The following is a 27,317-nucleotide window of genomic DNA, read 5'->3' as shown; positions in this document are numbered from 1 at the left end:
CACGCCTAGGCCGCCATGGCCCCCAGGGCGCGATCCAGGTCCCCGTCCTCCCGGAGGATACGAGCCGCCTCCTCGAGACGAGCCTGCGACTCGCGGTCCCGAATCTGCGAGTGCGCGAGGACCCACGAGATGAGGCGGCCCAGGATCTTCGCGTCCCCCTCGTACTCGGGCGCCACGTTGCCGAGGTCGACGAGCAGCAGGCGGCCGCGCGAGTAGGCGGCCACGCCGCCCAGCGGGGTCTGGATGGTGACGTTCCAGTCGCAGATGTCGCCGTGCATGACGCCCAGGTTGTGCAGCTCCCGGACGCCGCGGGTGAGGTCGCGCAGCTGGGCCTCGGTGACGGGGAGGGGGCCCCGGTCGGCGAGGCGGTCGAGGCTGATGCCGGCGTTGGGCATGAGCACGCCGGCGACGGAGCCGGGGAGCCAGGGGCCCGGGGTGGCCTCGTCGCGGACGACGACGGCCAGGATGGGGACGACGTGGAGGCGGCGCTCCATCTCGGCGAAGATGTCGGTCGGGGCGTTGGGGTTCTTGGGGTCCGGGTCGGCCTCGAGGCGGGCAACGAGGTCCTCGCGGACCCGGATGGCGCGCTGGATGATGGCGGCGTCCGAGTCGAACTCGATCCGCTTGAAGACGCAGTTCTTGTTGTCCCAGCGGCACGAGTCGGTGCCCCGGCTGAGGTGGCGCTTCTCGACGACGTCGGACCAGGGGACGGTGCGGAAGCGGTCGCCCGGCTCCTGGCCGTAGTGGAGGGTGCGGGTGAGCGGGTGGGCGACGCTGGCGTAGGGCTGGGTGCTGTAGACGACGGGGCTGCCGCGGGCGGTGGTGCGGATGGTGTTCCAGGGCGGGAGGGAGCGGGTGCGGTTGTAGTAGGCTCGGATGTGCTTCTCGACCAGGCGGGCGATCCATTCGTCGCCCATCACGGTGCAGTCGAGGTCGAGGCGGTACCAGCGGCGGTTGGCCACGTCGTAGGTCTGGATGGAGCAGCCGCGGCCGCCCGGGGTGACGATGTTGCCGTAGACCTCGACGACGGGGTCAGCCCAGAGCCGGTTGGGCTCGATGGACTCGTCGGAGGCATCGGCGTCGTTGGAGGTGGAGAAGACGCTCGATTGGCTTGGATTGCCGGTACTGATGGTACTAACGGACCCAAAGGGCAGTGTCGGGGTTTGCGGTTGCGAGCCGGGCGACGAGGGATCGAGGCTGGTGGTGCTCGAGTCGGGGAGCGAAAGGCGGCGATCGGTCTTGCGGCTCCCACTCAGGCGTTTCCTTATGGCTCGCGGGAGCAATCGCTTAACCATGCTGAAGGGAAGGTTGACTCGAGTGTGTTGTGTGAGTCGGAAATGTATAGAACAGGAGTTTCGGAATATTGTAAATCAAGGTACTGGATTCTTTGACCAAGGTACGATATTTGATAGAGGGGGGAAGTTGGCAGCAGGAACGCTCCGCTCCAGCCTCGTCTGAGCAAGCTCAGACCACCACTGCTGCCACGCACCGCACCACAACCCCGCTTGTGGCTTGGATATATGTGGCTAAACTGGGGCTAAATTGTGGCTGGTGGATTCCCAAGCTCAGCCCATGGTTACCAACCAACGGTCAAAGTCAAGATCTAAGCTTATTTTCTCCGCAATCACCACCGACTTGCCATTTTCTTAATTGAGGTGGTAATAAAATACATGACGAAATAGTCGAATGGCTTTTTTATTTCTTTCTTTTTCTTCTTTCCTTTTTTTCTTCTTTTTCTGTTCTTATGTTATTTTTCATTCTCTTTACTTTTTGTTAGATAAGGTAGAGATACAGCAACCGCTCTTAGCGGCAAAAAGTAATTACCTAATTACGGGAACCTTCCTCAGACCATCTTGGCAAAATATTAATTACAATATAAGGTACCTCCTTATGTATCATGTGCAAGGTGGACACCCCTTCCAATGCACCCTTGTACCTTGGACATGACGAGCGTCGAGCGTCAAGCGTCGAGCGTCGAGCATCGAGCGTGGAGTGTCGAGCATCTTTGACATGAAGAATACGACCCAAGGTCCGGTCCCTTCCGGTCACGAAGACAATGCCTCAATGTTACCTTACCCGTCGACAGCAGGAACTGGATAAGGTAAGAAGGACCGAGATGTTCCATGCATACTGTACGGTAAGGGATCTACAGAGCACAACGTATTTCGAAGGCGTTACATAGGTACTTTCTTTGTACTGTACGTTGTAATCTCTACACATATTAGCCCAACCCCTCTGCCAAGAGGCTATTCAGCTAGCTGCATGGGTTCTCCAGGCTGCTACGGAATGCTATGTACGAAGTACGTGTAATTATTACTTGTTATTTCTGACTCGGGTGGTGCGGTGGGTCACACGGACGACCTTCTACTCTACCTTCTTCCTGGGCCTGACGCACGCGACCGCAATCGCGACCGCCACCGTATATCCCGCAAATTTATTAATAAGCTACCTAAGGTAAATCATCCGACAAAAGGTCGCGCAACCTTGATCATGAGAACATCTGTTCCCTTTGGAATGCAGGTCAAATAATCGGGCGACGTTCTTGAATCATTCTTGGACCATAGGCCCATGACTCCGCGCCCTGTCTCAAATCGGGTGGCAGAAATTGAGATAAGATGCGGAGATGCAGAGGTGCAGAGGCGCAGAGGTGCAGAGGTGCAGAGATGGCGAGATGCAGTTTGCTCTGTTGCCATCGAAATCGAATGGAAAAGCTTTTCTCATTGGGTCCCTTTACAATGGGTGATGCGGGGGATGTGGTTACATAGCTTATTTTGGGGAAAGAGGGGGGGGGGAGGCGCGTTCCATCAGCTTCCCCTTTTTCTTTGTTCTTCCGGCCATTGTTCTTCAATCCCAACCGAGCGGTTCCCACGTTCCAACTAAAGCTAGCGGCTCTGCTGTTTGCCAGACGACAATGCATCGCGACCTCGAGAAACGCCTACTTTAATCAACGGCAGTGACAGTCCATTTCGTATTTTTGTCGAGGCAACGTTCAGCATCGCCTGGAAGCCAGAGCAGATTTACGTACATCCGCGGTGCATTTCTGAAACTAGTGTAGATTGGAAAAAAGGCCGTCATGGGTATATTTCATATACTGCAATAAGTAAACCACCTCGTGGGAAAATCAAGGAAAAGAGGAAAAAGAAATGAGAAATGAGAAAATGAGTAAGCCCAAAAGTCCTGCCGTATGAATCGTACGATGCCATGCCTCCAACCTTGGAAAACAAAACAAGGAAAACAAGGAAAAAGAAAAGAAAAGGAAAAGAAAAAGAAAAGGAAAAGAAAAAGAAAAGAAAAAGAAAAAGAAAAAGAAAAGACACCCCCGCCCGAAAAAAAAAAAAAAAAAAAAAAGGAAAATCATTTGTTAATCATCTCGCCAATCTTCTCCTCAAAAGGTGCCAGAGGATGCTCCTCGCCCAGACCCAAATCCCTGAGTTTATAGCGAGTATTCGTGGTATGCATCGCCATATACCCTCTTACGCTCTCATTCCAGGACTGTTCGTACTTGCCCCTCCCCTTGAGAATAGCCTCCACTCGCCTTGCGGAGTCGATCGCTTCCTGATTCACCTCATCCAGGACGGTAAGAATAGGCTTTCCCGTGGCGGTGGCGCGATTGTGGAGGTAATTCCTCGTGTCCCCGCCCAGTTCCTCCTTGTAAAAGCTGGTTCGGCATTAGCGAAAAGGAAAAGGAAAAAGAAGGGGGGGAAAGTGGAAATGGTAAGGTAGCATTCGGGGTGTAAGAAAACAAGGGGCAACGGGGTAAGGGGCGGTAAGAAGGGCGGGGGAGGGGGAGGGGGATGTGTAGGGTAGGTAGGGTAGGGTCGCATCTATGACAAAAAAAAAAGAAAGAAAAAAAGAAGAAAAAAAAGAAGAAGAAAAAAGAAAGAAAAAAACTCACGATAACACGTCGTTGGAAATGTCGATGAACCGGGCCATGTCGGGTATGGCCTCCAGGTAGGCGCTGACGTCAGGATAGAGGGCCTTGGGGTAGCAGAACACGGCATACGCGACGTTCATGCCGGAAAGGTCTCTGTAAAAGTCGGGAAACTTCTCGCCGGCGCGCGTGGCGGCCATGTGCTGAAACCCGTCGTGTCGTTCCAGCAGGTTGCTCGTCAGGAACTTGAGGACGGAGATCTGCAGCAGGTTGGCCATGACGGGGTCGAAGTGGTCGTAGGCCTCGCGGAGCAGGCCGGCGATGCCCTCGAGGAGGTCGTTGGGCTGGGCTTCGCCGCGGAAGAAGCGTCGGTGGAAGTGCAGCGCCTCGTCCACCATCTCGTTGCTCTGGCCGACGATGTCGTCGTACTGGACCACGAGCCAAGTGAAGAGTCCCACATACCCCTGCACCTCGACGGGATGACCGGGGTGGGCCAGCTGTTGGTTTCTGGGGTGTCAGCAAAAAACAGAGTCCTCATGCATTCAATTTTTTTTTTTTTTCTTTCTCGTTTTGTATCCCCCGCCGAGGCGGGAAACAACAACAACGACAAGACAAGGTGGGGCGGCCTCTCTATGAACGTGCCAGTCCTTCCGCGTAGCCCAGGCGGAATCCTTTCCCCGAGATCGACGTGTTCAGGGGCACTCCGATCTCGACGGCTCTCTTGTGCATGTAGTTCAGCAGAGCCTCTACGGCTGCTGTCTCGAGTTTGGGCGCTCCGGGGTATTTCAACTGCTCGAGCATGTGGGCGCACACTGGCCTGACCGCGGAGGCGAGTTGCTCGGACTCTGGTGTCAGGTCATTGGCGATTGTGGGATGGAATCGGTGGGAGGCGTTTCCCTTAAGAAGTGAACTGAGGAGCCCCCTCCAGGGAGCACTGAGTGTTGTGAAGAAGCCAGGGCGAAGCATTTCTTTTCTTTCTTTTTTTTTTCCGTCTCTTCTCCCTTCTCTTCTCTCTTCTTCTCCTCCTCCTCCTTCTTGTCTTTCTTCGCCCGTTTCTTCTGCCGGCTTTCCGTCTTCTTCTCTTTCGTCTCAGACCCTTCTTAAGGGAAACAAGCCTGGGGTGGATTCAAAACCAATCGGAGAAAATAGGAGAAGATGATAAGAAGAAAACGGAACTTGTCTAATTAAAAAGACCCGGGCCGATGAGATGAGCAGAGACGGAAAGCTAATTAGAGTGAAGAAAGTCCCTTCCGCTTGAAACGCCTCCAGACGGGGGGTGGAGGGGGGCGCGACCTGGGTTCTTTTATGCATATCATGGTCTGTCTCCCTTTCAACCGCTCGCAAGAGGCCCCCTGACCTGCACATACGAAAGTACGAAGTAACAACTTCAAGTCTCCGCCGACTATTACACACTTGACACTTATCGGGCGACTGGCATCGCGAAGAACGGCGAAAAATAGCCCGCCAAGATGATATGAGTTGGGGGGGGGGGAGGGGAGGCACCAAGTGGATAGCCGACTTGCTGGTGGTGCCGTGGTGCGCCCCTTTTCTCTCTCTTCTCTCTTTTCTCTCAAGCTCCCTCCTCTGCAGGCGTTTTGCACTCGTCATCCAACGAACTACTTACATGTACGAATAAAAGGACAAGAAGGAGATGTTTCTTCGTGTTCTGACAGCGGACGCAAGGTCAAGGTTGTAATTACGTTGTATTCTTCAAGAGTGGCGATCCACATCCCCATGCACTCGTCCTGCGACTGACCACTTGGAGAATACCGCGTCCCATAGCGGACCCATTAATAAGATCCTGGCCCTTATTTGAGGGGCTTTTTCTCCTTTATATGTACGTTGTATGGACACGTGCACAGGACTCCAGAGCAATGCGATGGGATCCCAGTCCGTATTCTTCGTACGAACGCCATGCACCCCATTCCAAGGTCGAAGGGGTCGAAGGGGGAAGGGGGGCAGAGCTATTGACGGGGGGGCCGTCCCTTAATATTAACGTCTCCCCCCTTGGACGCCCCCGTCTGGAATGACTTGTCATATGCTGCAATGCACTGCGACGGTTAGCGCGAGCTGCAAACCCTGATCATATCTTATTACCTGAGCATTGGCCTTATGCCTGTCGAGGGCCGGCCCAAATTTCGTCGCCGTTAGCGGTATAAACGCCGGGAGTTCTTTTCCTTTCTCCGCCGCCGCCGCGAATCCCCCCTTCTTTCGTCTGTTGACTGTTGGTTCTAAAGAGGGAATGCCACCTGCAACTGCAACTGCAACTGCCAACTGCAACTGCAACTGCAACAATCCGCCCACTTCCCGCCCGCCCGTCCGTCCCCTCAGACCAAGGCCTGAGACACTGCATATGCACAAGCGCTAACCGCTGGGACCCGGAGCATACCGTCGACTCGTCGTTATCGTTTGTCGTTGTCATAGCCTCGTCTAACCGTCCAACCGTCTAACCGTCTAACCATGACGGCCGCCGTCGAGTACAAGCGACTGAACCTTGCCAAGCAGGAGGCCCGCTTGCTCGAGATCCAGCCGGCCCGCAACATCGAGGACCCCATCGACTGCCGCCTCGTCACCGTCCGCCTCAGCGACGACCAAGAGTTCATCGGCCTCTCGTCCCTCTATGGGGACCCGGCCCGTACCGAGCCCATCTCGCTCAACGGCCGTGCCGTCAACATCCCGCTCCACCTCGCCCAGGCCCTGCGCAATGTGCGCGCCGTCTTCTACCCGACCATCTCGCGCCGCTTCCAGCGCCGCCCGGCCCGTCGCCCGCACCGCGCCCCGCGCTGGCTGAGGCACCTGTTCGGCATGTCTTCGTCCTCCTCCTCTTCGTCGTCGTCATCGTCGACCTCGAACGCGCACGCGCACGACGACCCGGACCGGCCGAACGTGCTGCGCGTCTGGCTCGACCTCCTCTGCGTCAACCAGCGCGACGACGAGGAGAAGTCGCGCCAGCTCGTCGAGATGCGCAACGTCTACCGCGCCGCCGAGCTCGTCGTCGGCTGGCTGGGCGAGAAGAGCGAGCACACCGACGTCGCCATGGCCACGCTGGCCGAGATCGAGGACGCCATGCCCGCCCACTGGGGGGACCCGGGCGACAGGGAGAAGAACCCGGGCGACTACTCCCCCACCCACAGGTGGGCCGAGTCCATCACCCACATCTGGTCCACCGGGCCCGACGGCCAGATCCCCTTCACCATGCCGCACTGGGTCGGCTGCAACGACTTTATGGGCCGCCAGTATTTCCAGCGTCGCTGGATTCTCGAGGAGATTGCGAGGGCCCGGTTCCCGGCCTTTTTGATTGGCGATACCGTCGTGCCGTGGAAGCAGGTGCTTCGCCTGAACCGCATGATGGAGGAGTTTAAATACTATCCCTCGAATGTGTTTCCTGCCGTATGTTCTGTGCTGCCTTTTGCCGTCCCCTCCCCCCTTCCTCTCTCTCTCTCTCTCTCTCTCTCTCTCTCTTTCGCAACATCCACGTGACGGATGGCATATAACTGACTCGCTCGGCAACTAGCACTTGAGCGCCATGATTGCGGATTTGCCTCTGGAAACGGCGCACAAGCTGTTGGATGAGTTTGCCAGGAGGGAAGCCCTGGAGGAGGCCAAGATCCTCCGCGACACGGGAAGCAGGGCGACTTCTTCCACTCGATCCGCCACGGAGTAAACGTCCATCCCCATCGGGGTGTCATTGGCGTGTCGTACGGGATAATCAGACATCGGGCGAGTTCGAGTTTTCTTTTCATCTGTGAGCTTCGTATGGAGTATGGGAGAAAGCTTTCACGGTCTGGTGGGTTTGACGTTATGATAGGATACCCTGAAGTTCACAACATAAAGGATTTGAAATTCGTTTGGGGACGGACGAACATGGGGAGTAGAGTAGATTGAACGCTGCGAACCTGCACCTGTTAGCATAGTTGCCCTTTGCCTTTTGACAGACATAATCAGAATAGAATGCGTGTTTAGATTGCCATCCCACTAGTAGTACACGATTATAAGATTGAGGCGCGGTTCATGCTTCTTTACTTTGGATGCAGGGTGGTAAATATAACACCGCGAATAGGTATGGGCGGGCCCGGCCCAAGAGATGGAACTCATGACAGCAAAATGGGCATGTTTCTTGTCCTTAAGGCGTGTAATCTTGTCCAGCAGGTAGTGGTATCACGCAGGGGTTGCGACGTGGAGGCGCTTCGCTCGATATTTATTCGCAACATGGAACTCATTAGCTTGGATCTACCCCTCGACGGCCAGCGAAGAAGCTACAACTAGACTATAAGCATAATGAGATAGATGTTCTATCTACATCAAGTCCCCGCTGCTAACTTGTTTCATGCAGCTTCAGCATCTTTGCAAGGACAACGCTGGTTCAGAGCCAAGGTTTGATTGCTTAGTCTCGACCGGCCGTTTCACTGCGGACTCTAGGGCCCGTTAGTGTCTTGTCAAAGCTGCTTAAGCGAGCGCAGAATACAATCAAGCTGCCCGCCCTGTGTCAGTGTTGACGGGGAGACCCTTTGCCTGTGCTGACGCCGAACCTAAAGGTCAGCGACTCGAACGGCGACGAGAAGTTGGGAAGATGAAGGTGAGGGGCGGTTTATCCGTGCAAGGATAACAGACACTCCATAACCTCAAAGTGGACGGTCCGAGTCACCAATAGAGTGAACGACCCCCTGCCCGAACCGATGCTCGAGAGCCGACGTCTAGCCTGCCGCAAAAAAAGAAAGTCTTGCGCTAGGATGCGTGACTATTCACAGCCATGGGGGTAGGCCGAGTCGAACGCATCTGGCCGAACAACGGCGTTATGGTCTAGTACGACATGACCTTGGGGAGCACATCCGTATAATGGGGTCCAGGATGAACATATACGTCAGAGAACAGGCACAAGACGAAAAGGCTGGACAGTGGCTGGCTGGGTGTGTCGCGGCCCATACAGCATGCAGGCGTGCGTCTCTATGCAAAGGTCATATCAGCGCTGTTCGGCTCTACCGCTGCTGCCCTATCCGCCCCAAATATCCCTCCACATCTCTTTGAACCCATAATGCGGCTCTTTTCTTTCGTATATCCTCGCACTCTCCTTGCCGCCGCCACCAATGCTGTCAAAAATGGTGCTCTTATTTCGCCCGCCCCCATCCCCTTCAGTAAGCGACCTGGCCGGTCGCGTGGCTCGTTGTCGGATGGTCTCGGCCACCAGCGGGGCCACGTCGGCATAGCAGGCGTTGAGCTCCCGCTCAAGAGAGAAGTACGGCTTCTTGGCCAGCTCGGGGGCCATCAAGTTGTACGATCGCGTGAGCGAGTTGAGGTTCTCCACGGACAGCGTCATGTAGGCCTTCTCGGCGGCCTCCCAGTCGGGGTCTCGGAAGGGAACGGCCGCATACGAGTCTATGGCGCCGCCTCGCCTGTCCTTTTCCGTCGCGACGCCATTGCTCTCCGTCTCAGAGGCTACTGCTGCTGCTGCTGCTGCTGTTGTTGTTGTTGTTGTTGTTGTTGTTGTTGTTGTTGTTGTTGTTGTTGTTGTTGTTGTTGTTCTCGTTGTTGTCCTGCCGGTGCTCTTTCCCCGGGGGTTCACCCTCTCCTCCGCCCTGGCGTACCCTTCAGCTCGCCGAATCTGCTCCTCCAACCCGCCACCGGCCGCGGCAATCATGCGGGCCGCATGCCGCTTCCAGTCGTTCCGCAGCCGCGACCGGAAAACAGACACTGACTTGGCCAGCTCTTGCTGCTTCTCGATCCACGGCGGGGTGATGTCCTGCCTCTTGAGCATCGAGTTCATGAGGTATTCCGTCGTGTCGATGAAGGGGTTGTCCGCCCGCGCATCCCGCTCGGCGGCGTCCTTCCCGCGGGGGATGTTCCGGAATTTTCCCCTCGCGATGGCGTCTTCGATGCGCTCGTTGGCCAGTGCCGCGAGTCCCGACACGGTAGCCGGGACGGCGCGGGCCACGGGCGTGAACCGCTCGCGAAATTCCCTCCGCATCGCCTCGCGTTCCTCTTCCGTTAAGCCCTTGCCGCCGCTCCTGTTCTTCTTTTCCTTCTCCCTCGTCGCTATGTCGGCGTATATGCCGGCCTTGTCGCGAGCATCGACGACACGGCGGCCGGGGTGGATTCTCGGTTCCCGCCGAGGGCGGAGGTCTACCGGCTCCGGAACACGGTATTTGCCACGAAGTTCGGGTTTCAGAGGTTTTCTCGCGTCGTCGAGCATGCGGAGGACAGCGTCGGGTGGTGATTCAGTACCGGTCCAGGGTTCCGATGCGGCGCCAAACGGTCCTGTTGACGAGGACGAGGACGAGGACGAGGACGGCGAAGACGCGGAAGATAGACCGGCTTGGGCAAAGGCATTCGAGAATTTGGCGCGGAACTGGGCGGACTGGACCTTGCCCAGGAGCTTCTCCTTTAGTTCTTCGGAAAAGCCGGCGGCCTCGATGGCGCGGCGGCCGGCCTTGCCTCCTGTCAAGAGGGCCTCTTCGGTCGCTTCTTCGAGACGGCGAGTCATGGCGCCCTTTTCTGGTTCTGAAGCCTCGTCATTCCTGGCGGCTGGAGAGACTGGTGGGTTGCGATCTGGTTCTGGGTCTTGGACTTGGCTCGAAGATGAATATCCATGCGCGAAGACGACGGAGGGGGACAGGTTGCGCCGCTGCGCCCTAAGACAACGATGGCGCAAGGACATGACGGACATGACCGATGCACGGGGAGTCTTAATCACCATATCCGAAGTGCCAGTGCCTTTCGGACAGCAAATAGACGCGCATGCTTGGGGAGGAATTCTTGTGAAGAGGTGGTTGATGCGAAAGGTTTGTGGTGGCTGTGGTGGCGATGGTGCGATGCACAAAATATCTCGAGATTAGGTAATGCGTCATTGAGGCAAGGGGTTGTTCAGGTACTCTGGTGGGGTGCGATCACATGATCTCGCTGAGCACCAGCGTTTGGCAGTTGAGAGGGGCAATCACGAAAGCAACGGTCTCGCAGGATAACAATCTACCGGCAATAGCACAGCAATTCTCTGGTCTATTTCTCATTTTGGAGCAGTCTCCGTTTCTCCACGTTGCATCCTTTTTATGTTTGCTCTTTGGTTAGCTCCTCTTCTTCCAGGCCAGTGGAACGAGGACTGGCAGCAAGAGTGAATATCCTTTCTTGGACTAGAGACAGCAGATATGTGTGCGAGTCTGTCGGCGGGAAGCAGGAAACCCTTGATTAGTCCACAGAAACATAGTGCCCGTCAAGCTACTTGGTCAAGTGCCGCATTATCGGCGTTTCGATACAGTGACTGATTAAGACTACAGCTATAACACTCTTTGAATATACATAGGGCATGACGTTCTTCTCGAAACGTCACATGTGCATACAGGCGCAAGCGGATATGAAACACTCTTCGAGTTCCGAGTGCGTCGTCTTGACCTGGCTCAACAAGAGGGAAAGAGGAAGGACATTAGACGACGGTTTTCGGTTTTCGTATCATCGCCTTGTCTCGAGCTTCAGCAATTCACGGGCCTCCTAATTTGAACGGACCTGCGCACGATTTGGTCATCTCAAACAGATACCTCTTGACCCCTGCAGCTACATTAAGCAAAAGCCATATGTGGTTGGACTTCAGCATAATGGAACCATAATACAGAGCAGAGAGACATGATAGTTGGCACGCTGAGCTCGCCCCCGGAACCCCCACGTTCACATGACCGCAAAATAACGCAGACCCCGGTCTTGACGTTATACTCCCGTGCAGCGTATATCGATGACCGTGGAGAAACCGCCTCCCTTGCGTTGGTGTATGTACGAAGTAATACTCCGTACTGACGGTGAAATCCGGGGACCTAAGGGAAAGGTCTAGGTCCTAACTTATGGGGTTCGGGCAACCGGGTAAATATCGACACCTGTAGATGTGGGTTCGTAAGGCGATCACAATACGTTTTCCCCCACTTAGGGGCAGACACCGGATAAGACAAGACAAGTACGTTATACGTTGTAAACCCGTCGCCCGTGTGCTTACATGGATGCGGCAGCAGGCAACAGGCAACAGGCACAGTGGATGAGAGTTGAGAGTTGAGGTGTCTGTAGGGAGGACCCATTAGCCCGCACATAATATTCGTACTTCGTATTATAGGGTTCTCCGTGTATTTATTTCTTTTTCTTCTCTTATGCTCCGTGTTTTTCCGGCTTTTCGCGTGTTATACACGTGTAGCACGAGTCTAAGGTACATAGGACCATAGGACCCCCTCCTTTTGGGAATCGTCGCGGTGAAGTTGGGGGAAACGGTCCGTGCACGGGAGCGCAAACGACAAACCGAGACAGGGTCCAGTTACTGTGGCGAAGTACATACCTACGAATATTTGTGGAGGCTTCCAATAATTAAGGGGAAGACAAAAGGTCCGTGCTCTTGCTCTTCGTCGCCCAGGGGCAGGGTTTTGCCATGAGTTCCGAGTCTGGGAGGAGTTCTGCATGTAATGACCCTGGTGCTGTTGCCCGGAAGCTTTCCCCGCGCCGACAACTGGAGATACTCGGAAAGAAGTACCTCGTACTAGTCAACTTTGGAAATCGCCGTCGATAGTGCATGTGAGTTTGCTCAGTCATGATAGCATCCGTTCTTATAGTATGATAACTGACAACGAGTCTATCGCTACGCTATTGCCTTATCGCGATACTATTACGTCCTCGGTCGTGTGTTTGGCATGCAAGAACTTGTCAGATCTGACATACTATATGATTTCCTTTACAGCGTATACCTTAAGTAAAGCAACGTAGTACGACTGAACCTGAGAACTCGCGGAATACTGAGTTTCCGTACTTTTGTACGTTGTACTGAGAACCCATAACCTTCATCCCTACCAGGTACAATCGTCCTGAGACGCCGGGTCACGTCCATTCCGTCCCACAACGATAATGACAATGACGTCCAACCCCCTAGGTACACTGTGCGCCTACTCAATCTGCATATAACGTATGTAGATATTCGTAATTCGTAGCAAAAACATTCGCCGTGGGTCGTCCCCTCGTTAGCCCCTCACCGGTCGTGGTGGATTGTGCTTCGCAAAAGTGCCGATTTAGTGTACGTATGTATACGATATAAGCAGATCGCAGTTGATAGTCGACAGTGGCGGTGGTTATGGGCGACTGCGGTTTGTGGGGATTTCATCGGGGATCTTCACCTTCACGACGCCCACGCGGGGCCGCTAATAACAAAGGCTCCAGCTTTCCCACTAGCTAAGGTACACTGTACAGTAGTGTACAGTAATGACTTAGTGGGAACCATTGCTGACGACGCGGGTGCCCTTGTCCTTGTATTGTCTGGCCCTTAGTATGATAGCAAATCGCACAACATCATCCCTTCCGCCGCCTTGTCCTTGTCCCTATCGTCATAACCGAGAGAGCTCTCGAGTTGGAGCGGGGTAACACTATCAGAGTTGGAAGTCCGTTGAAGTGGTCTCTGAAGAACCCCGCTGTGTTTATTCCCTCCCCTTGTCTTACCATTTTTCCTCGACCGAAAAGCCCTTCCGGAAAGGGTTCACCTACAACGTACGTTGTAATTATCAAAAGTAAACTTGATTTGTAGCTTGTCCCGCGTCTATGCTAAGTAAAAGGTACGAATAAATCCATGTCCATGGTGTGGACGGAACGGCATGCAGCCTGCGTGTCTCAGTTGGTTTTCTTCAGCACCCAGGGACAGCCTCGCTCGTGCCGGCACTTCTTCGTACGAATGGCGGAGTTGAACGTGAGAATATCCTCCTATATTCTCTCCTCCCTTCACCGATATGGATCTACACGTAGTAGCAGCACAATGCATCCCGCGATTCCCGCGACTTACACCACGTCAAGAACGCCTCCCCAGTTCTCACCACCCCGCTCTCACAGATACCTATTCGCCATCGCACCCTGGAGAGTTCTGCAAGTGAGCAGTGCCCCTGATGGCTACGCCAATAGGGACACATGCCATATATCGTCGTGGCCCGATTCTGAGACCTCAAAGCACCAGTCTCCCGGCATCGGGAACCCCTGGCGTTGATCAACCCAACAACCCAATAGATTGTTTAGCTTCCTCCGCGTGGCCAGTCCGCCCCGCCGTGCGGCACAACGAATTCTGGCAAAATGATCACCGCAGGGCACTTCTGAACCCCCAACAACAAGCGCACATGCCGGTTCGTGATGGTTGATACTAATAATCAGACAGTTTTCGATTTTTTTAGAGTCTTGTATCCGTACTTCGTGGGTCGTCCTCCCCTCATCCGTGGAATAACGCCGAGGCGGTCCATAAACCATGACACCAGAGCGAAATATACTAAACAGGAAACCGATATTCCTTTACGACAATTCGAACTGGTTTGTCGGCACTGACTGACACCTGCAGCCTTCTCGGATGACCTATATTGGAGAGTTGAGACTTATGAGGCAGAATGCAAATATCAGGTGGTACAATGCCAAAGATTTGTGGTGATTTATTATGAAAGGAATATTATGTTATACCAAGGAAGATAACAACCGCTGTTGATGACCCGGAGGTATAGTCTCGGATGAGATCGTACCTCTCGACGTTTTATTTTGGCGCCCCAGCCTGTTGTCCGGCAGTCCCATGTCAAGTCTGGGTACAGTGGTACGAACGAAATATTTCCAATACTTCGCAAATCATACCTATTGCCTCAAGGCAAGGTACCTTATATTCCCTAAGGTATTCCTCCAGGGACAGGCGGACTGGGTTATACCACCTCTCTCGGCAGTTAAAAGGGCCTGACCTATGGCGTCGCCTCCTGCACGACGCCAGTGAAGGACCGGCTCGTGGGCTCGGGCGACTGCTCGGCCGGACTTTTGGTGTCCGTTCGGATGAGGCGCCAGGGCTTGACCATAACAGGAGGGCATCGCGATGATTATCGCCAGGAAGCCCTGGGAAGTGCCGAAGAGCTAGTTCGTCAAAAGGTTGCAAGGCGACAGAACGCAGTGTGTGGATTGGCCAATCTTTTCATCCGTGGGCTTTTACCCACCAGATTCAGAGACCAGTCGATGATAGTGTCTTCTTGGCCGCTGACATCTAGATCATCCCGTACTGAGTACACCGTGATGACTGTACTCGCACGCAACGCGTCAACTCCACCCTGTTGTCTTTCCCAGGGACAGGCCCCGGACGCCCATGTGTAACCCCGCCGGCCGGATGGCCAAACGGCTAGAACGGAAGCCAATTGAGGGGCAAGCGATCTTTGAGGAGGACTGATGAATCATTCGTGCTCCATTCCCCTTCAACGTACCTAGGTTGCGATGTGATATTGGATGATATTTGCAATAAATGCCCCCCACCGCGCCAGTGGTGTTGTGTGGAAGCAGAACTCGAAAACCGGGCTGCATGCATGTCTCTACCGCCTGCAATGCTGCACGATAGCGGCATACGAATGCAAGCCAAGTCATCATAGCCAATTGGACGGGAACCTCTTCTAAACGCATGCCGAGCATTGGAGAAATTGGTCTTTCTCGTGGTAATTTTACACGTGCCGAGTAAGAACAAGACGTCTGGAAAAAGCAATAGCAATAGCAGGGACTAAAGTTCTTCGCTCCCCCTTTCTTTCTTGCTTCCTCGCGCATCGTGGACTGCTACTGCGCCAGCCAAATCATAGAGTTGAGGAACGGTGCGTGGCGATGCAAATGTCGGCACAGCCAAACAGCCAGCTCTTTTTGTTATTGAGAGGCACGAGTCTGTCTCCATCTCTTTTGTGTCACGCAGCCTCTACAGAAAACAACATGCAAATCACGACGTGAATTGGTTGAAGCTGCGCTCCAAAGACGCCGTCGTACTAAATAAAATGCGCCCCTCCAGCCGCCGTTGTCGATAAGTGGACGCCACTGCCGTCCTAAGTGTCCGCGGAACGGATCCCGGTGCTCGTGCCTGGCAGGGGTGGAGGGGGCAGCCAAGGTCGGAGGCAACATCTTGAATTTGGGGCTGATAATCAGCAGGAGGTAGGTAGCTGGCATCGCGCTCTCGAGGTGGAAGAAGCAATTCGACTACGTTCCTCATCACCAGTAACTCGTAAGGCGACAACTGCTTTTTTTTTTTTTTTTTTTTTTTTTTTTTTAAACTTTGTCACCAACTGACTCGTCATACCCACTCGAACGCCTGCTGGCCATGCTTTCTCACCTTATTTGCACGCGAGTCTCGTGATGTGATGTGGGGCAATCAAGTGCTTGAAGAGTCCCGTCCCCACGACGGTTGAGGAAAAAGAAAGCACATTCAGATGCCAAGTTCTAATTAGTTCAAGGCCGGAGGACTTGTGAGGAATGATTCGCCATCTGAAGCCCTGTTCCGAATATTACGGAAATTTACGCTCATATTAAAAAAAAAAAAAAAAAGGAACGCATGGGGCAATATCTGGCCAGAGAGCGCAAAACCAAAAAAGATCAGACAACGTCGGATCACCTGGCATGTATTGCATTGAGTCAGAGTAGGTAGGGGCTAGGGGACATGGAGCTTGACGAAAAGGGGTGTGACGATGCAACCAAGGCTTGATTGGACGGGCTTCGAGGCTTCGTGATGTGCATACCTGTACAGTGACAAGTGGGGAACGACATTGACGAGAGTGCCCGGTTAATTAGGAGATCTACAAAGTATGGTAGGAACGATCCTATCCAGAGACAGGTATGTATGTAGGTACAACGATTACAATAATTATGTATGGATCTATCGGCGCACACTTTTTCTCAAGGCAATCGCCTGTTATCTCGATAATCGGCTCGGTTAAGCCGCTATCTCGACACATGTGTATGTCACACCGGGGTGCGTGTCGCGTTTCGTGGAAGGTTTCTGGAACAATATCCGAGGGAAAACAAGGATCGGAGTCCTTGGATCCGAAGGATGCCACCAGCCAAACTTCTCATCCGGGCTCGGTTCGCCCTGTGAAGCTTGCACGGGGACGGCACCTCCATAGCCTTGCCAATGTCACCTCGACTGATGCCCAAGACGGAGGGAGCTGGCCAGGACGAGACGCGCCGAAATGGGCCTGGGCCCCGTACTGGGGGGCACACCGAGAAAATATAAATATGTACACGGCTTATGAGAGCTTCACGGATACAAGGGAAAAGAGAAGTCCCTTCTACCGGTATTCTGCCAAGACCGATCCCCCTACACGCGTAAAGCGCTGTTGCTGCTGCTTCCTCCCCAAGGTCTTGGTGCTGGGGCACGGCAGTAGTGTGAATCCTGAAAGACCGAGGAGTCGGGGAGACGATGTGGGCGATGTTACAAAAAGGTTTCTCCGGCAACATCTTATCGCAGGCAATTAACGGGGGTGCTGGAGATCTAGCGGAAATGACGGCCAAGAATGGCACTCTGCTAATTTCATGGCGGAGAAGACGCCCAGCTTTGGGCCGCAATGGGGGGAGGGGGGGGTTCTTCATCGGGAACAAACCTGGAGCAGCGTCCCGCCACCCCAGATTACGCTGTCCTCAATGGAGCAGTGAAACGGGTGGTCTTCATCTCGGTAGCGGAACCCCGGTGAAGTGGTCGCCGAAGTTGGTATGTTGACGTTGACGACTTGATGTGAGATGTCCCCATCCGACCCCCGAAAACCCTCTTTCCGCTGGGAGCTTCGGCAGGACTCCCAAGTCATAATCAGACCTAGACGGCAAAACGAAAGGCCAAAGAAGAAGGCCTTGGCCGGTCGTGAACTGTCGAGTCATGCCGAAACGTTGCAGTGTGACCGACCACATACGCACACAGGTGGCTGGGGTGCCTTCAGGGTTTGGCAACGACGGCGATTGGCGACGACGACGACGATTCGTAAGGTGACAATATGCTAAAGTGAGGCGACCCTCCCATCCTCTACGACCCAGCTGTCCCGGGGCGTGAGTGGATAGATGAGACCGATATTGCTACCGAAGGATGTCTGGTTCGGGCCTCATCGGATGCTAACTCTCCTCTGCTGCGATGAATCCCAATAGTACCGGCTCTGAAGATTTGAAGAGAACTTGCCTAATACTTGACTCTACTTGACGATCGCGCTTCAAACCTCATTGCTCGATTCGAAACCTACTCTCAACGGAAATGCGAGCAGGACCAAAGTTGGGCAGCGTGGTCAGCGCCATTTGCATCCCGTCTCTGATCGGCATTTCCATGGTGCCTGGGTTGGCAAGGCCAAGCAAGAGTCAGGATGTTTCTCATCGACCGCGGAAGCCAAAAAAAGTCGCTAGGAACGGGACGAGGCGATTGAAGATACATTCGGTCTGTATCTGCACAACGTTGTGCGAGTGGCTAGCGGAAAAGACAGTGAATGTGACAAGTGTGCGGGAAGGATTCTGTGCCTGGAGATTTGGCGCTTAGCGGTGTGATACTTGCGTGGGGGCTTCTGGGGAGGAAATTCTGCACTGAACAGAGATTGATCACAGCGGTCGGGATCCGAGGCTTACCAATGGCAGCGCTCGACCAACCAGCGATCGATTATTAATCTTGTGGCGGTGGCCGGCTGACCAAAGATCCTCCGATAGACGGACTCTGGGCTTGACGCAAGTTAAGCAAGATAGTACTTCATACTGAATAATCGCTGCTCATCGGCCTCGCAGTTACCTGAGTAGATATCATCTGTGCGCAAGTCTGTGCGGGACGGAGGTGGGGTGTGCCGAACTCGGCATATCGACGCCTTATCGAATGGTCAGTCAGGGGAGGTTGTTCAGCGAGTCGTGGTTCCACGAACGACCACCCAGTTTTGGTACTCTTTTACACTCCGTACGACCTCCTCTCCGGGAGATCACACCTCAAATCCCAATTCATCGAGGCATCGGAAGGGATGCGGTACTGCGGATCAGAATCAAGATCAAGTTCGAGTACGGTCCAGCCAAACCAGCATCGGCTGAGTGGTCGAGCATGACGCATGACGCATGACGCAAAACGCATGCCCATGGAAGGGCTGAAGAGTGGGGTCAGAGGGACGAAACACCAGTATGTATCGATATCCCTACGCACTCCGTATGATGCTCACGAATGTGGTGTTTCTTATTCCTGGCCGTGTCTGGTTCAAGTTGTTGTTTTGACGATCCCCTGGCACTCCCACGCGTAATGATCTCATCGGCGGGTATGGGCAAACGCATCCGAGAGCCCCATGAAGATGGACCGAAGATCCTTTTCCCCTTTCTTTTGTTGTTTTGATGATTTGGTATCGGAGAACAACATACTAGACACGCTTGGGAATGATTTGATTGAGCGCTGCCGGCGGTTGTCGAGATTCCGCAAGCGCAATTCGACCGATAAATGGGTACCTTACCTTAGCTAGGTGCATCTGTTCAAGATAGTCCGAAAACAGTTTCGGCATCTGTGAGCGAGCAAGCTCTTCGTTTCGACACCATCAAGGATGGCTCCTCGAGTAAGAAAATGTCGCATAATCACCCTCCTTGCATAGCCACAGAGCCGCATGTCTCGAGTGTCCTAGTCTTTCCCCTGACCTAGATTAGTGACGACAGCGAGATCTAGGCGTAACCTGCCGCAAGCCAGATAGCCGCCGTAGTGTCTCGGCCATACCTACGCTCCTGGGACTCTTCGTGCGAAATATGTCGGTCATCGGAGGGCCTGCGCCCACTCCATAGAGACGGGGCCATTTTCTCCCTCAGTCGTTTTATGCAGTAAGCCCTGCGTCGAGTTTCTCATCCCCGAATTCGTTGAAACAGGACACGCTTACTTCGTAGTCACCTTTTTCCGATCAGGCGGTGGAGTTCCGAAGCGGTGTACACGTACAACGTAGGAATTGGGTTTGTGGAGTCGGTCTGGCTGGGATGCATCTATCAAGCCTTACTCTGACGATGCGGCGTATGTGGTTGGATATCCCTGCGTCAAGCACTGGACGGACCTTACTGATTGTACCTGTACGATGCGTAGATCCAGAATGTACGGAGTCAGAAGTACACTAGATCCCTCGAGATCCCTCGCATCCTCTCAAGGCCATTGTGCGGGGTATGTATTAATGGCTACCTTAGTCAGGTACATTTGCGGTAGTACGAAAAGCAAGCTGCAGGTATTACCGCTCCAGATGCTATGCTGAACAGTCATCTGATTGCCAAAGCCCGATGATCTCTTTTTCAATCGTCATATTGATGGCTTATGCCCGCGAGTTCGCTCGAGTAGAAGGCCGCAAACTAAACATTATCTGCGTGTTTGTTCAGATGCCGGTTCCGATGCTGTGGTTGCGTTGGTGGTGGAAGCTCCGTTTGGCCTCGAATTGATTGCAATGGCTACGCTGTGGTCGCCGAACAATAAGGTACGGAGAAAATCCAGCATCCCTGCATTGCCTTACTGCTGCGCCAACTGAGTCTAAGAATTCGGCCCCGCCTGTCAAAACCAAATCAACGACCGACCCATTGGTTTGGCTCGGGTGGCGACTCGGCAACAAACCAGACGATAACTCGGGACAGAGAATACACTGGGATTACGGAGTACGCCGAAGTACTGCCAGAATACGGTACGGAGCGATCAACACTGGAGGATAGGTTCGTGTTATGGGTACAACATACGGAATGGACAGTCTGGAATTCTCTGGCGAGGTCAGGAGGGATTTCAGAGTAGTGTACAACGTAGTACTTCCTCAGTAATAAGTTCGTGCGAGCAATGGATGAGACGCAGCATTGTATATATCGTGTCTAAGCCGTCTCTAGGTACCTAACTGATGATCAGTAATTGCGGGGTAGGCGCTTTATGTTTTCGCTCTGTCTATGTCCAATGTTGTCCTTCGGATATCCTTCTATAAGTATTAATACGGTTCCATTTGTGAATACCTAGGTAAGCAGAGCACCCATTCTCAGGAAGTCGAAAGCTCTTAATAAAGCCGGGGTAGGGCATAAGAGGTCCGAGCTCCCTGTCTGGATTCGAGCTTCGTATATGTACCTTGTATACGTTGTACCTCTCTGCTATCTTGGTTGGGGCTTGCGCCTCCAATATGCGCACTGTATGGTGGCAGCTATAAATCGTAGGGGGTGGCCGTGTGAATTGAATCCCTTTCGAGCTTAAGGTACCTTATTCAATCTTCTAGCCAAGTACCGGCATCCCATAGGCAGATTAAGCCCCATCAACCCCACTCTCCGTCACTTCCGACCCCTGTTGTTAGCTAATAACCTGAAGCCTGTCCTTACCGAGGCCCGGAAAGGCCGCCCCCTTGCACCCTCGGCGTTGCGTCGTCGCATTCCCCTGTCAACCCCATGTGGTTCCCTTCCCACCGTGTCTCCCCTCCTATTGCTTTCGTATCCATGATTACAAGGCCCAATTCCTGATCAGGTGCATACAACGTACCTTAGTCAAAGAAGAAGGCGGCAGGTCTGTCAATCTGTTTGTTCTTATACCTATCCATACTTCTTACCAAGGTATTCCGTGGATTATTATCCGCCCGTTGTCAATCGGGAAGGCTGCTCGGCTTGCCACAGGGAAACGAGAGAGGAGAGAAAACCAGTTGCCCTCGAGACAGATACCTAGTATGCGGCTAGATAAGCAATGACAATCGCGACCCTCGCTCCCCAAACCGCCGGGGTCGTATCCGAGTCCAGGGCGTTCAATGGTGATGCAATTGAGAGCATTAGAGACGGGCACAGACGGGCGTGCGGCGACCCGAGCGCTGATGACAAACAACGTGTACTATTTTCAGACGTTAATAATAATTGCTTGGTACAGAAGAAATACTCCGCCACTTTACGATCGCAAGAACACAGACCTCGACCGGGAGACTACATGCTTTGTAGACTTCATGGGCACATGAAAACACTGAACTCGGAATGGATTACGGGATACAACAGCATCATTGTCAACAGCCGAACGATGATCATATCCATATCCCAGGTAAGTGATCAACCGAGCTATCCATAGGCCCATCTAGGCTATAAGTACTATTATTGCACATCGGTATACATAGGCGCGGTCGGATACTTAAGACGCGAGGCGAACTTGGAACCACGTACGGAGGAGGGGGAAGGCCAGAGGGGTCTAATTATTTACCAACAACTCGATTTGCTGTTATTCTGTTGGAAATCATTATGTCCCGGTGTTTGCGAGAATAATATGCCTTTTATTAATCCTTTGAGGTCTTGTTTGCCCAGAGAGCCCATTCCCTCGGGTCGACAAAGTACTTCATCTTCATCGAACCCCCTGGAATCAAACGGGGGTTGTCAATGGACACAGACCAGGCGATCTGGACGATAGGTACCTTATGTGTCTTCTCCCTCGGCATTAGACCGACGCACGGTATGATCAAGTTTACCCCCCGTTACTGGCACTTGGTATCGTAGATATGCGACAAATACCCATGTCGGTGTCTGCCATGACGAGCAAGACGACACCATACGACTCGAGACTTGCTGTCCTCTCGACAGGTGCTTTTCGTACTTCGTGTAAGGTACGAATAATGGCTCAAGGTGGGGTTCGTGGGGTGGGCAGCTCGGAAAACGCACTACTTAATGCATGGCTAGTGCCAGGGCAATAGTACAGAAGTACGACTGTCTGTCCATATGGATACCTAAGGTAAGGTACCTTAGGTATTCGTGCTTGTGTGCTCGGTACCTTATGCAACTATCCATCACACTCCACCACGCATGCCATTAGGGTAGGTCCCCACTCCCCACCCACCCTCCATCAGTTCCGACTCAGGTACATATGTAGTGTACTTTAAGCTTCCAAGTCCCTTGTGCCTGGGCGGGTTGCCAGGGCACGTTCACTTTCCACCCCCTGGAACCACCTCTGGTACCACCCCTTTCAAACCCCCCCTGTCCACTCCACTCTCTGTGATGCGGTACCCTTGTAGGTACGGTACTCAATTCTGCTGTTCAGTTGGTTGTGCCCACACCCCCACCAAGCGACACTCCGCTCCCATTCTGTTTTGTCAGTTCCCCCTGCCTCCTGTCCCCGACCCCTTCCCAAGTCAAAGTCCATGCTCGCGCCAACCAAGTCCACGAGCAAATATTCGTCATTTTTTACTCTAAGGGACCCCGGCTGGCCTCGACATTCCTCTTCCCTCGCTCCCCCTGATTCTTTCAACAACCATTCGATTCAACAAACCCTTCGTTCAACACTAGCGTCATCGTCTTAGACACGGACACAACAAGAACCGCACCGACACTTTCGATCAGATCGAGCTCGGATAAGCCAATTGCTAGCCGACTTCTCGGACCACTTTCTCGTGAATCGTCCACCAGGAGGAGTCCGACGAGATCATACTGTCGAGAACAACCGAGTTTCTCTTACTGGGCTGATTGATTGCGACTCGACAACGCGTCCCGCGAAACACCCAGCCGAACGAGACGACGGCGGCGAGCAGGGCCGGATAGCTACAGCCACCGGGCCGTTTTTCTTTCCCACCATTGTAACACCTCGCGGACACGGAGCGAATTCTCGGAAACTTCGTTACCCTCGGACTGCCACACTCATTGGGATCAAGTCGACCCGCAAGCCCGAGTGGCTGCTCTCGGACGGGCATCACCGACATCATTAACCGGCCTCTCTCCCCCATGATTGACAACGGACTGCCTCGCCGAACAAGGCAGTGATGAGCGAATATACCGATATGCGTGCCAGCCTTCAGGTGGCACCCCTTAACCTTCACCGATCTGCATCGGACTCTTCGTCCCATGACCATGACCATGACCTCATCGGGTCCCAACAACATGAACATGATCACCTTTGCCATCACAACAACGCTTACGCCCACTTGAACATGTCTTCGCCGGCCACACCCAATGGCTCGCAGCAAGATTTGGCAGACGAGCAGCCACAGGCGCCTCCCGTCTTCCACAACTTCCTACGTGCTTTCTACCCTTTCCACCCCAGCTATTCCGTGTCAGATTCCAGCGTAACATTACCGCTGAGTGAGGGCGACGTAATCCTGGTACATTCTATTCACACCAATGGATGGGCGGACGGGACGCTGCTACTTACCGGAGCAAGAGGCTGGCTTCCGACAAATTATTGCGAAGCCTACGACCCGGAGGAGATGCGAAATCTTCTCAAGGCCCTATTGAACTTTTGGGACTTGCTACGCAGCACGTCCGTCAACGACAGCGAGATCTTTGGGAACCAGGAGTTCATGAAGGGTATCATTGCTGGTGTGCGATGCCTTTTGGTGAGTTGGACAATCACGCGCTCCTCGCTCGTGCTGCCGACCGGTTTGCTAATAAACCTGCAGGAACGGACAGACTGCTTGACTCGCGAGTCGGCCATTATTCAGCGCCACGAGGGCCTTCGCCGGGGAAGGAAATCCCTCCTCTCTGAGTTGTCGTCGCTGGTGAAGACGGCGAAACGACTCCAAGAAACCCAAAGAGGGATGCTGCATTCGGCCGAGGACGTCAATGACATCGTCGACGAGATGATTTTGAAAGCCTTCCGGATTGTCACCAAGGGTGTTCGCTTTCTGGACGTCCTCGAGGAGGACCGGAGCTTACGTGCACCCGCCGCCGTAACGGTTATGGACACCGTTGTGGAGGAATCCCACGTTCCCCCGACGCCACCAGCTGATTTGATGGGATTTGAGGAGCAGTCCAATGCCAGCGATGTGTCTTCCCGGGCGGATGCAAGCCAGGCGTCGAGCGACCTGGTTTTGCCTTGCATGAGCGACGTCGCACATGCAGCGAACGCGCCGGTGAACAAGCGCTTGTCATCCATCACTACTATGTCCGCCAGCCCGACCTCACACCGCCTGTCTCAGAATATCAACCGACTCTCCGGGATCTCGCACCGCGTCTCGCTAGCCGGCCCGCCCCCCCTCTCCAGGCCGCAGCACCTAGTCTCGGAACGGCTCAACAAGAGTCACGATGCTTTCTTGTCCCACCTGGGCTCTTTCATCGGACGTCTGCACCTGCAGTCCCAATCTCGTCCCGAGTTGGCTTTCGCCATCAAACTCACCGCCACCTCGGGAGGGGATCTCTTGGCCGTTATCGATGTCGTGTGCAGTAACACGAGCAGCTCCGACATGCTGCCGCGCGCAAGGGATTCTATGTTCGATAGGATCCAGGATCTTGTGTCTTCTGCTGGCCAGATCATCCACGATGCCGCTTCCCAAGAAGAAGACGTCATCATGCAGCAGGATAATGGTGTGCTTCTACTCGCAGCCACCGGGTGTGTTAAGGCGGCTGGCGAGTGCGTTGCGAAGACCAAGTGGGTCATTGAACGCGTGGGAGACTTTGAATGCGAGGTGGAAAGTGGCTCTCTCGGAATCGACCTGTCCGTTCTGGACGTGCCATTCGAGCGACGCCCATCCGTCGCCACGTCTGTTGCCGGAAGCACGGCTTCCCAAGCTACCAGCGTCGCAGGATCCTGCCGCACTGTTGAATCATGCAGCTCGGGGGTACAACGCCTTCGGACCTCGAGCACTGACAAGCCCCTTCCGGAGCTTCCGCAGGTCACCAGCCCGGTCGTCGACGAAACCCCTGATCTTCCTCCACAGCAGGAGTCACCTCCAAACACGCGGCCGTCTTCTCTCCTCCACGACGAGAGCCTTTCCAGCACGGTTTCGTCGGTGTCGTCCCTCCGACCGACGCTCCCCCCTCTCCCCAAATTATCCACATCTCTCCTTCCTGGCGAGGACTATAGCCCCGTGGAGAAGGCCAACCAAGACACCGACTTCCAGTCCTCGTTCCAGTCAGAACCGGGCACCGTGTCTAGCGCCGGGAGCAGTGCGACCTACCACAGCCGCGACTCTGAATCGAGCCTTGTGTCGCAGACGTCAACGCGGGCTACGACGCCCGATCACACGATGGGGCCTAAGAACAAGCCGTCCATGTCCGAACTGAGCAATGGCGGCAGCTCCACACAGGCCGAAGAGGTGGACGACGTCGAATGCAAGTTGCTCGAAAAGACGTATGCGTACGAGCTCATGTTCAACAAGGAGGGCCAAGTCACAGGCGGCTCTATCCCGGCGCTCGTCGAGCGGCTCACGACTCACGAGTCGACGCCCGATGCGACGTTCGTCTCGACTTTTTACCTTACCTTCCGCCTCTTCTGCACGCCTGTTCAGCTCGCCGAGGCGCTCATTGACCGCTTCGACTACGTGGTCGAATCACCCCACATGGCGGCGCCGGTCCGGCTTCGCGTGTATAACGCGTTCAAGGGCTGGCTCGAGACGCACTGGCGGGACGAGACGGACCGGGAAGCCTTGGACCTCATCGAACCCTTCGCTGAGCACAAGCTCAGCTCGGCTCTTCCGTCGGCCGGGCGTCGGTTGCTGGAACTCGCGCAGCGGGTTTCGAGCGAGGGCTCGCTGGTACCCCGGAACGTGTCGTCCATGGGCAAGACCAACACATCCATTGCACAATACGTGCCTGCAGAAACACCGCACCCGGCCGTCAGCCTGTCCAGGAGCCAAGTGAACGCACTCCAGGGCTGGAAGAATGGCGGCACCATGCCCAGCGTTCTCGACTTTGAGCCCCTCGAGTTGGCGCGCCAACTCACAGTCAAGCAGATGACGATCTTCTGCGCCATTCTGCCGGAGGAACTACTCGCGTCGGAGTGGATGAAGAAGGGCGGGGTGGGTGCTCCCAACGTCAAGGCGATGACGGCCTTCTCGACGGATCTGTCGAACCTCGTGGCGGAGACGATCCTTCAGCATTCCGAGGTCAAGAAGCGAGCGACGGTCATCAAGCAGTGGATCAAGATTGCGCATCAGTGCTTCGAGTTGCACAACTACGATGGTCTCATGGCCATCATCTGCAGCCTCAACAGCAGCACGATCAGCCGGCTCCGCAAGACGTGGGACATGGTCTCCCCTAAGCGGCGAGACATGCTCCGGCAGCTGCAGGCTGTGGTCGAGCCGTCCCAGAACAACAAGGTCCTCCGAGGCCGGCTTCACGACCACGTCCCCCCCTGCCTTCCTTTCCTCGGCATGTATCTGACTGATCTCACATTCGTCGACATTGGCAACCCTGCTACCAAGCAGCTCCAGAGCGCGGGCTGCGGCGACGGGGCGGAGGAGAACGGAGCGGGCGGTCGGACGGTGGTCAATTTTGACAAGCACACGCGGACGGCCAAGATCATCGGCGAACTCCAACGGTTCCAGATCCCGTACCGACTGACGGAGGTGCCGGAACTGCAGGAATGGTTGGAAGCGCAGGTTGTAGGGGTCCGAGACGGCGACCAGGGCAACGTGCAAGTCAGCTACTACCGAAAGAGCCTACTGCTGGAGCCACGCGAGGCGGCGCCGCGGACGCCGATCGAGGGACCCAGCGGAGGCAGCGGGCAGCGGACCGGCGATTTGTTTGGGTGGATGACCCGAGACCGAGGGATAGCCCCTGTGATGGTCTAACACGCAACACCATCGTCACCATCGTCACCAGCAGCAGCAGCAGCAGCAGCAGCCTGCGAGCTCTCCTTGTTCGGCCCCCTCAACACCATCTTTTCCTTCCCATGACCCAAAATGGCGTCGGCGGCATTTGTTCAGCGAATTATCCGAACTATTTACACCACTACCTACCTCACTTGATATTTTTGTGTTGATTATCTCGACTTCATTGATACCCCTATTCTTTTCTTTTCTTTTCCTTTTCTTTC

At 54.4% G+C, this 27,317-nt stretch overlaps 8 protein-coding genes across 8 annotated transcripts; 3 read left to right on the top strand and 5 right to left on the bottom strand.

The window, feature by feature from the left end:
* Positions 1-5: 5 nt before the first annotated feature.
* SODALDRAFT_356465 (hypothetical protein) lies at positions 6-2,693 on the bottom strand (the record flags this gene model as incomplete). The annotated part of the gene is made up of 4 exons (XM_028613908.1): positions 6-1,312; positions 1,393-1,537; positions 1,929-2,003; positions 2,484-2,693. The coding sequence occupies 4 exons, from the start codon at positions 2,691-2,693 to the stop codon at positions 6-8; spliced, it is 1,737 nt and encodes a 578-aa protein (XP_028468282.1).
* Positions 2,694-3,326: 633 nt separating this feature from the next.
* SODALDRAFT_330195 (terpenoid synthase) lies at positions 3,327-4,755 on the bottom strand. Its single transcript, XM_028611146.1, has 3 exons — positions 4,514-4,755; positions 3,896-4,368; positions 3,327-3,658 (listed from the first exon to the last, which is right to left on the bottom strand). The coding sequence occupies exons 1-3, from the start codon at positions 4,670-4,672 to the stop codon at positions 3,355-3,357; spliced, it is 936 nt and encodes a 311-aa protein (XP_028468281.1). The 5' UTR covers positions 4,673-4,755; the 3' UTR covers positions 3,327-3,354.
* A 1,129-nt stretch (positions 4,756-5,884) lies between these two features.
* On the top strand, positions 5,885-7,843 carry SODALDRAFT_290737 (heterokaryon incompatibility protein). The gene is made up of 2 exons (XM_028608649.1): positions 5,885-7,261; positions 7,386-7,843. Exons 1-2 carry the CDS (start codon positions 6,332-6,334, stop codon positions 7,533-7,535), a joined length of 1,080 nt encoding a protein of 359 aa, XP_028468280.1. The 5' UTR covers positions 5,885-6,331; the 3' UTR covers positions 7,536-7,843.
* A 696-nt stretch (positions 7,844-8,539) lies between these two features.
* SODALDRAFT_330192 (hypothetical protein) lies at positions 8,540-10,663 on the bottom strand. Its single transcript, XM_028611145.1, has one exon. The coding sequence runs from the start codon at positions 10,560-10,562 to the stop codon at positions 8,862-8,864; it is 1,701 nt and encodes a 566-aa protein (XP_028468279.1). The 5' UTR covers positions 10,563-10,663; the 3' UTR covers positions 8,540-8,861.
* Positions 10,664-10,909: 246 nt separating this feature from the next.
* SODALDRAFT_356460 (hypothetical protein) lies at positions 10,910-11,450 on the bottom strand (the record flags this gene model as incomplete). The annotated part of the gene is made up of 3 exons (XM_028613907.1): positions 10,910-11,019; positions 11,200-11,255; positions 11,371-11,450. 3 exons carry the CDS (start codon positions 11,448-11,450, stop codon positions 10,910-10,912), a joined length of 246 nt encoding a protein of 81 aa, XP_028468278.1.
* A 3,982-nt stretch (positions 11,451-15,432) lies between these two features.
* Positions 15,433-15,806, bottom strand: SODALDRAFT_330189 (hypothetical protein). Its single transcript, XM_028611144.1, has one exon. The coding sequence runs from the start codon at positions 15,797-15,799 to the stop codon at positions 15,506-15,508; it is 294 nt and encodes a 97-aa protein (XP_028468277.1). The 5' UTR covers positions 15,800-15,806; the 3' UTR covers positions 15,433-15,505.
* A 5,478-nt stretch (positions 15,807-21,284) lies between these two features.
* Positions 21,285-23,271, top strand: SODALDRAFT_356455 (hypothetical protein; the record flags this gene model as incomplete). The annotated part of the gene is made up of 8 exons (XM_028613906.1): positions 21,285-21,420; positions 21,493-21,626; positions 21,884-21,986; positions 22,073-22,156; positions 22,420-22,430; positions 22,488-22,523; positions 22,611-22,745; positions 22,870-23,271. The coding sequence occupies 8 exons, from the start codon at positions 21,285-21,287 to the stop codon at positions 23,269-23,271; spliced, it is 1,041 nt and encodes a 346-aa protein (XP_028468276.1).
* A 222-nt stretch (positions 23,272-23,493) lies between these two features.
* On the top strand, positions 23,494-27,072 carry SODALDRAFT_271099 (RasGEF domain-containing protein; the record flags this gene model as incomplete). The annotated part of the gene is made up of 2 exons (XM_028607750.1): positions 23,494-23,898; positions 23,962-27,072. 2 exons carry the CDS (start codon positions 23,494-23,496, stop codon positions 27,070-27,072), a joined length of 3,516 nt encoding a protein of 1,171 aa, XP_028468275.1.
* Positions 27,073-27,317: the final 245 nt, after the last annotated feature.

This window comes from Sodiomyces alkalinus (assembly GCF_003711515.1).
Source record: "Sodiomyces alkalinus F11 unplaced genomic scaffold SODALscaffold_2, whole genome shotgun sequence".
Classification (NCBI taxonomy): Eukaryota; Fungi; Ascomycota; class Sordariomycetes; order Glomerellales; family Plectosphaerellaceae; genus Sodiomyces; species Sodiomyces alkalinus.
Note: the sequence above shows the minus strand (reverse complement) of the source record. Positions and strands in the feature narration are given on the sequence as shown.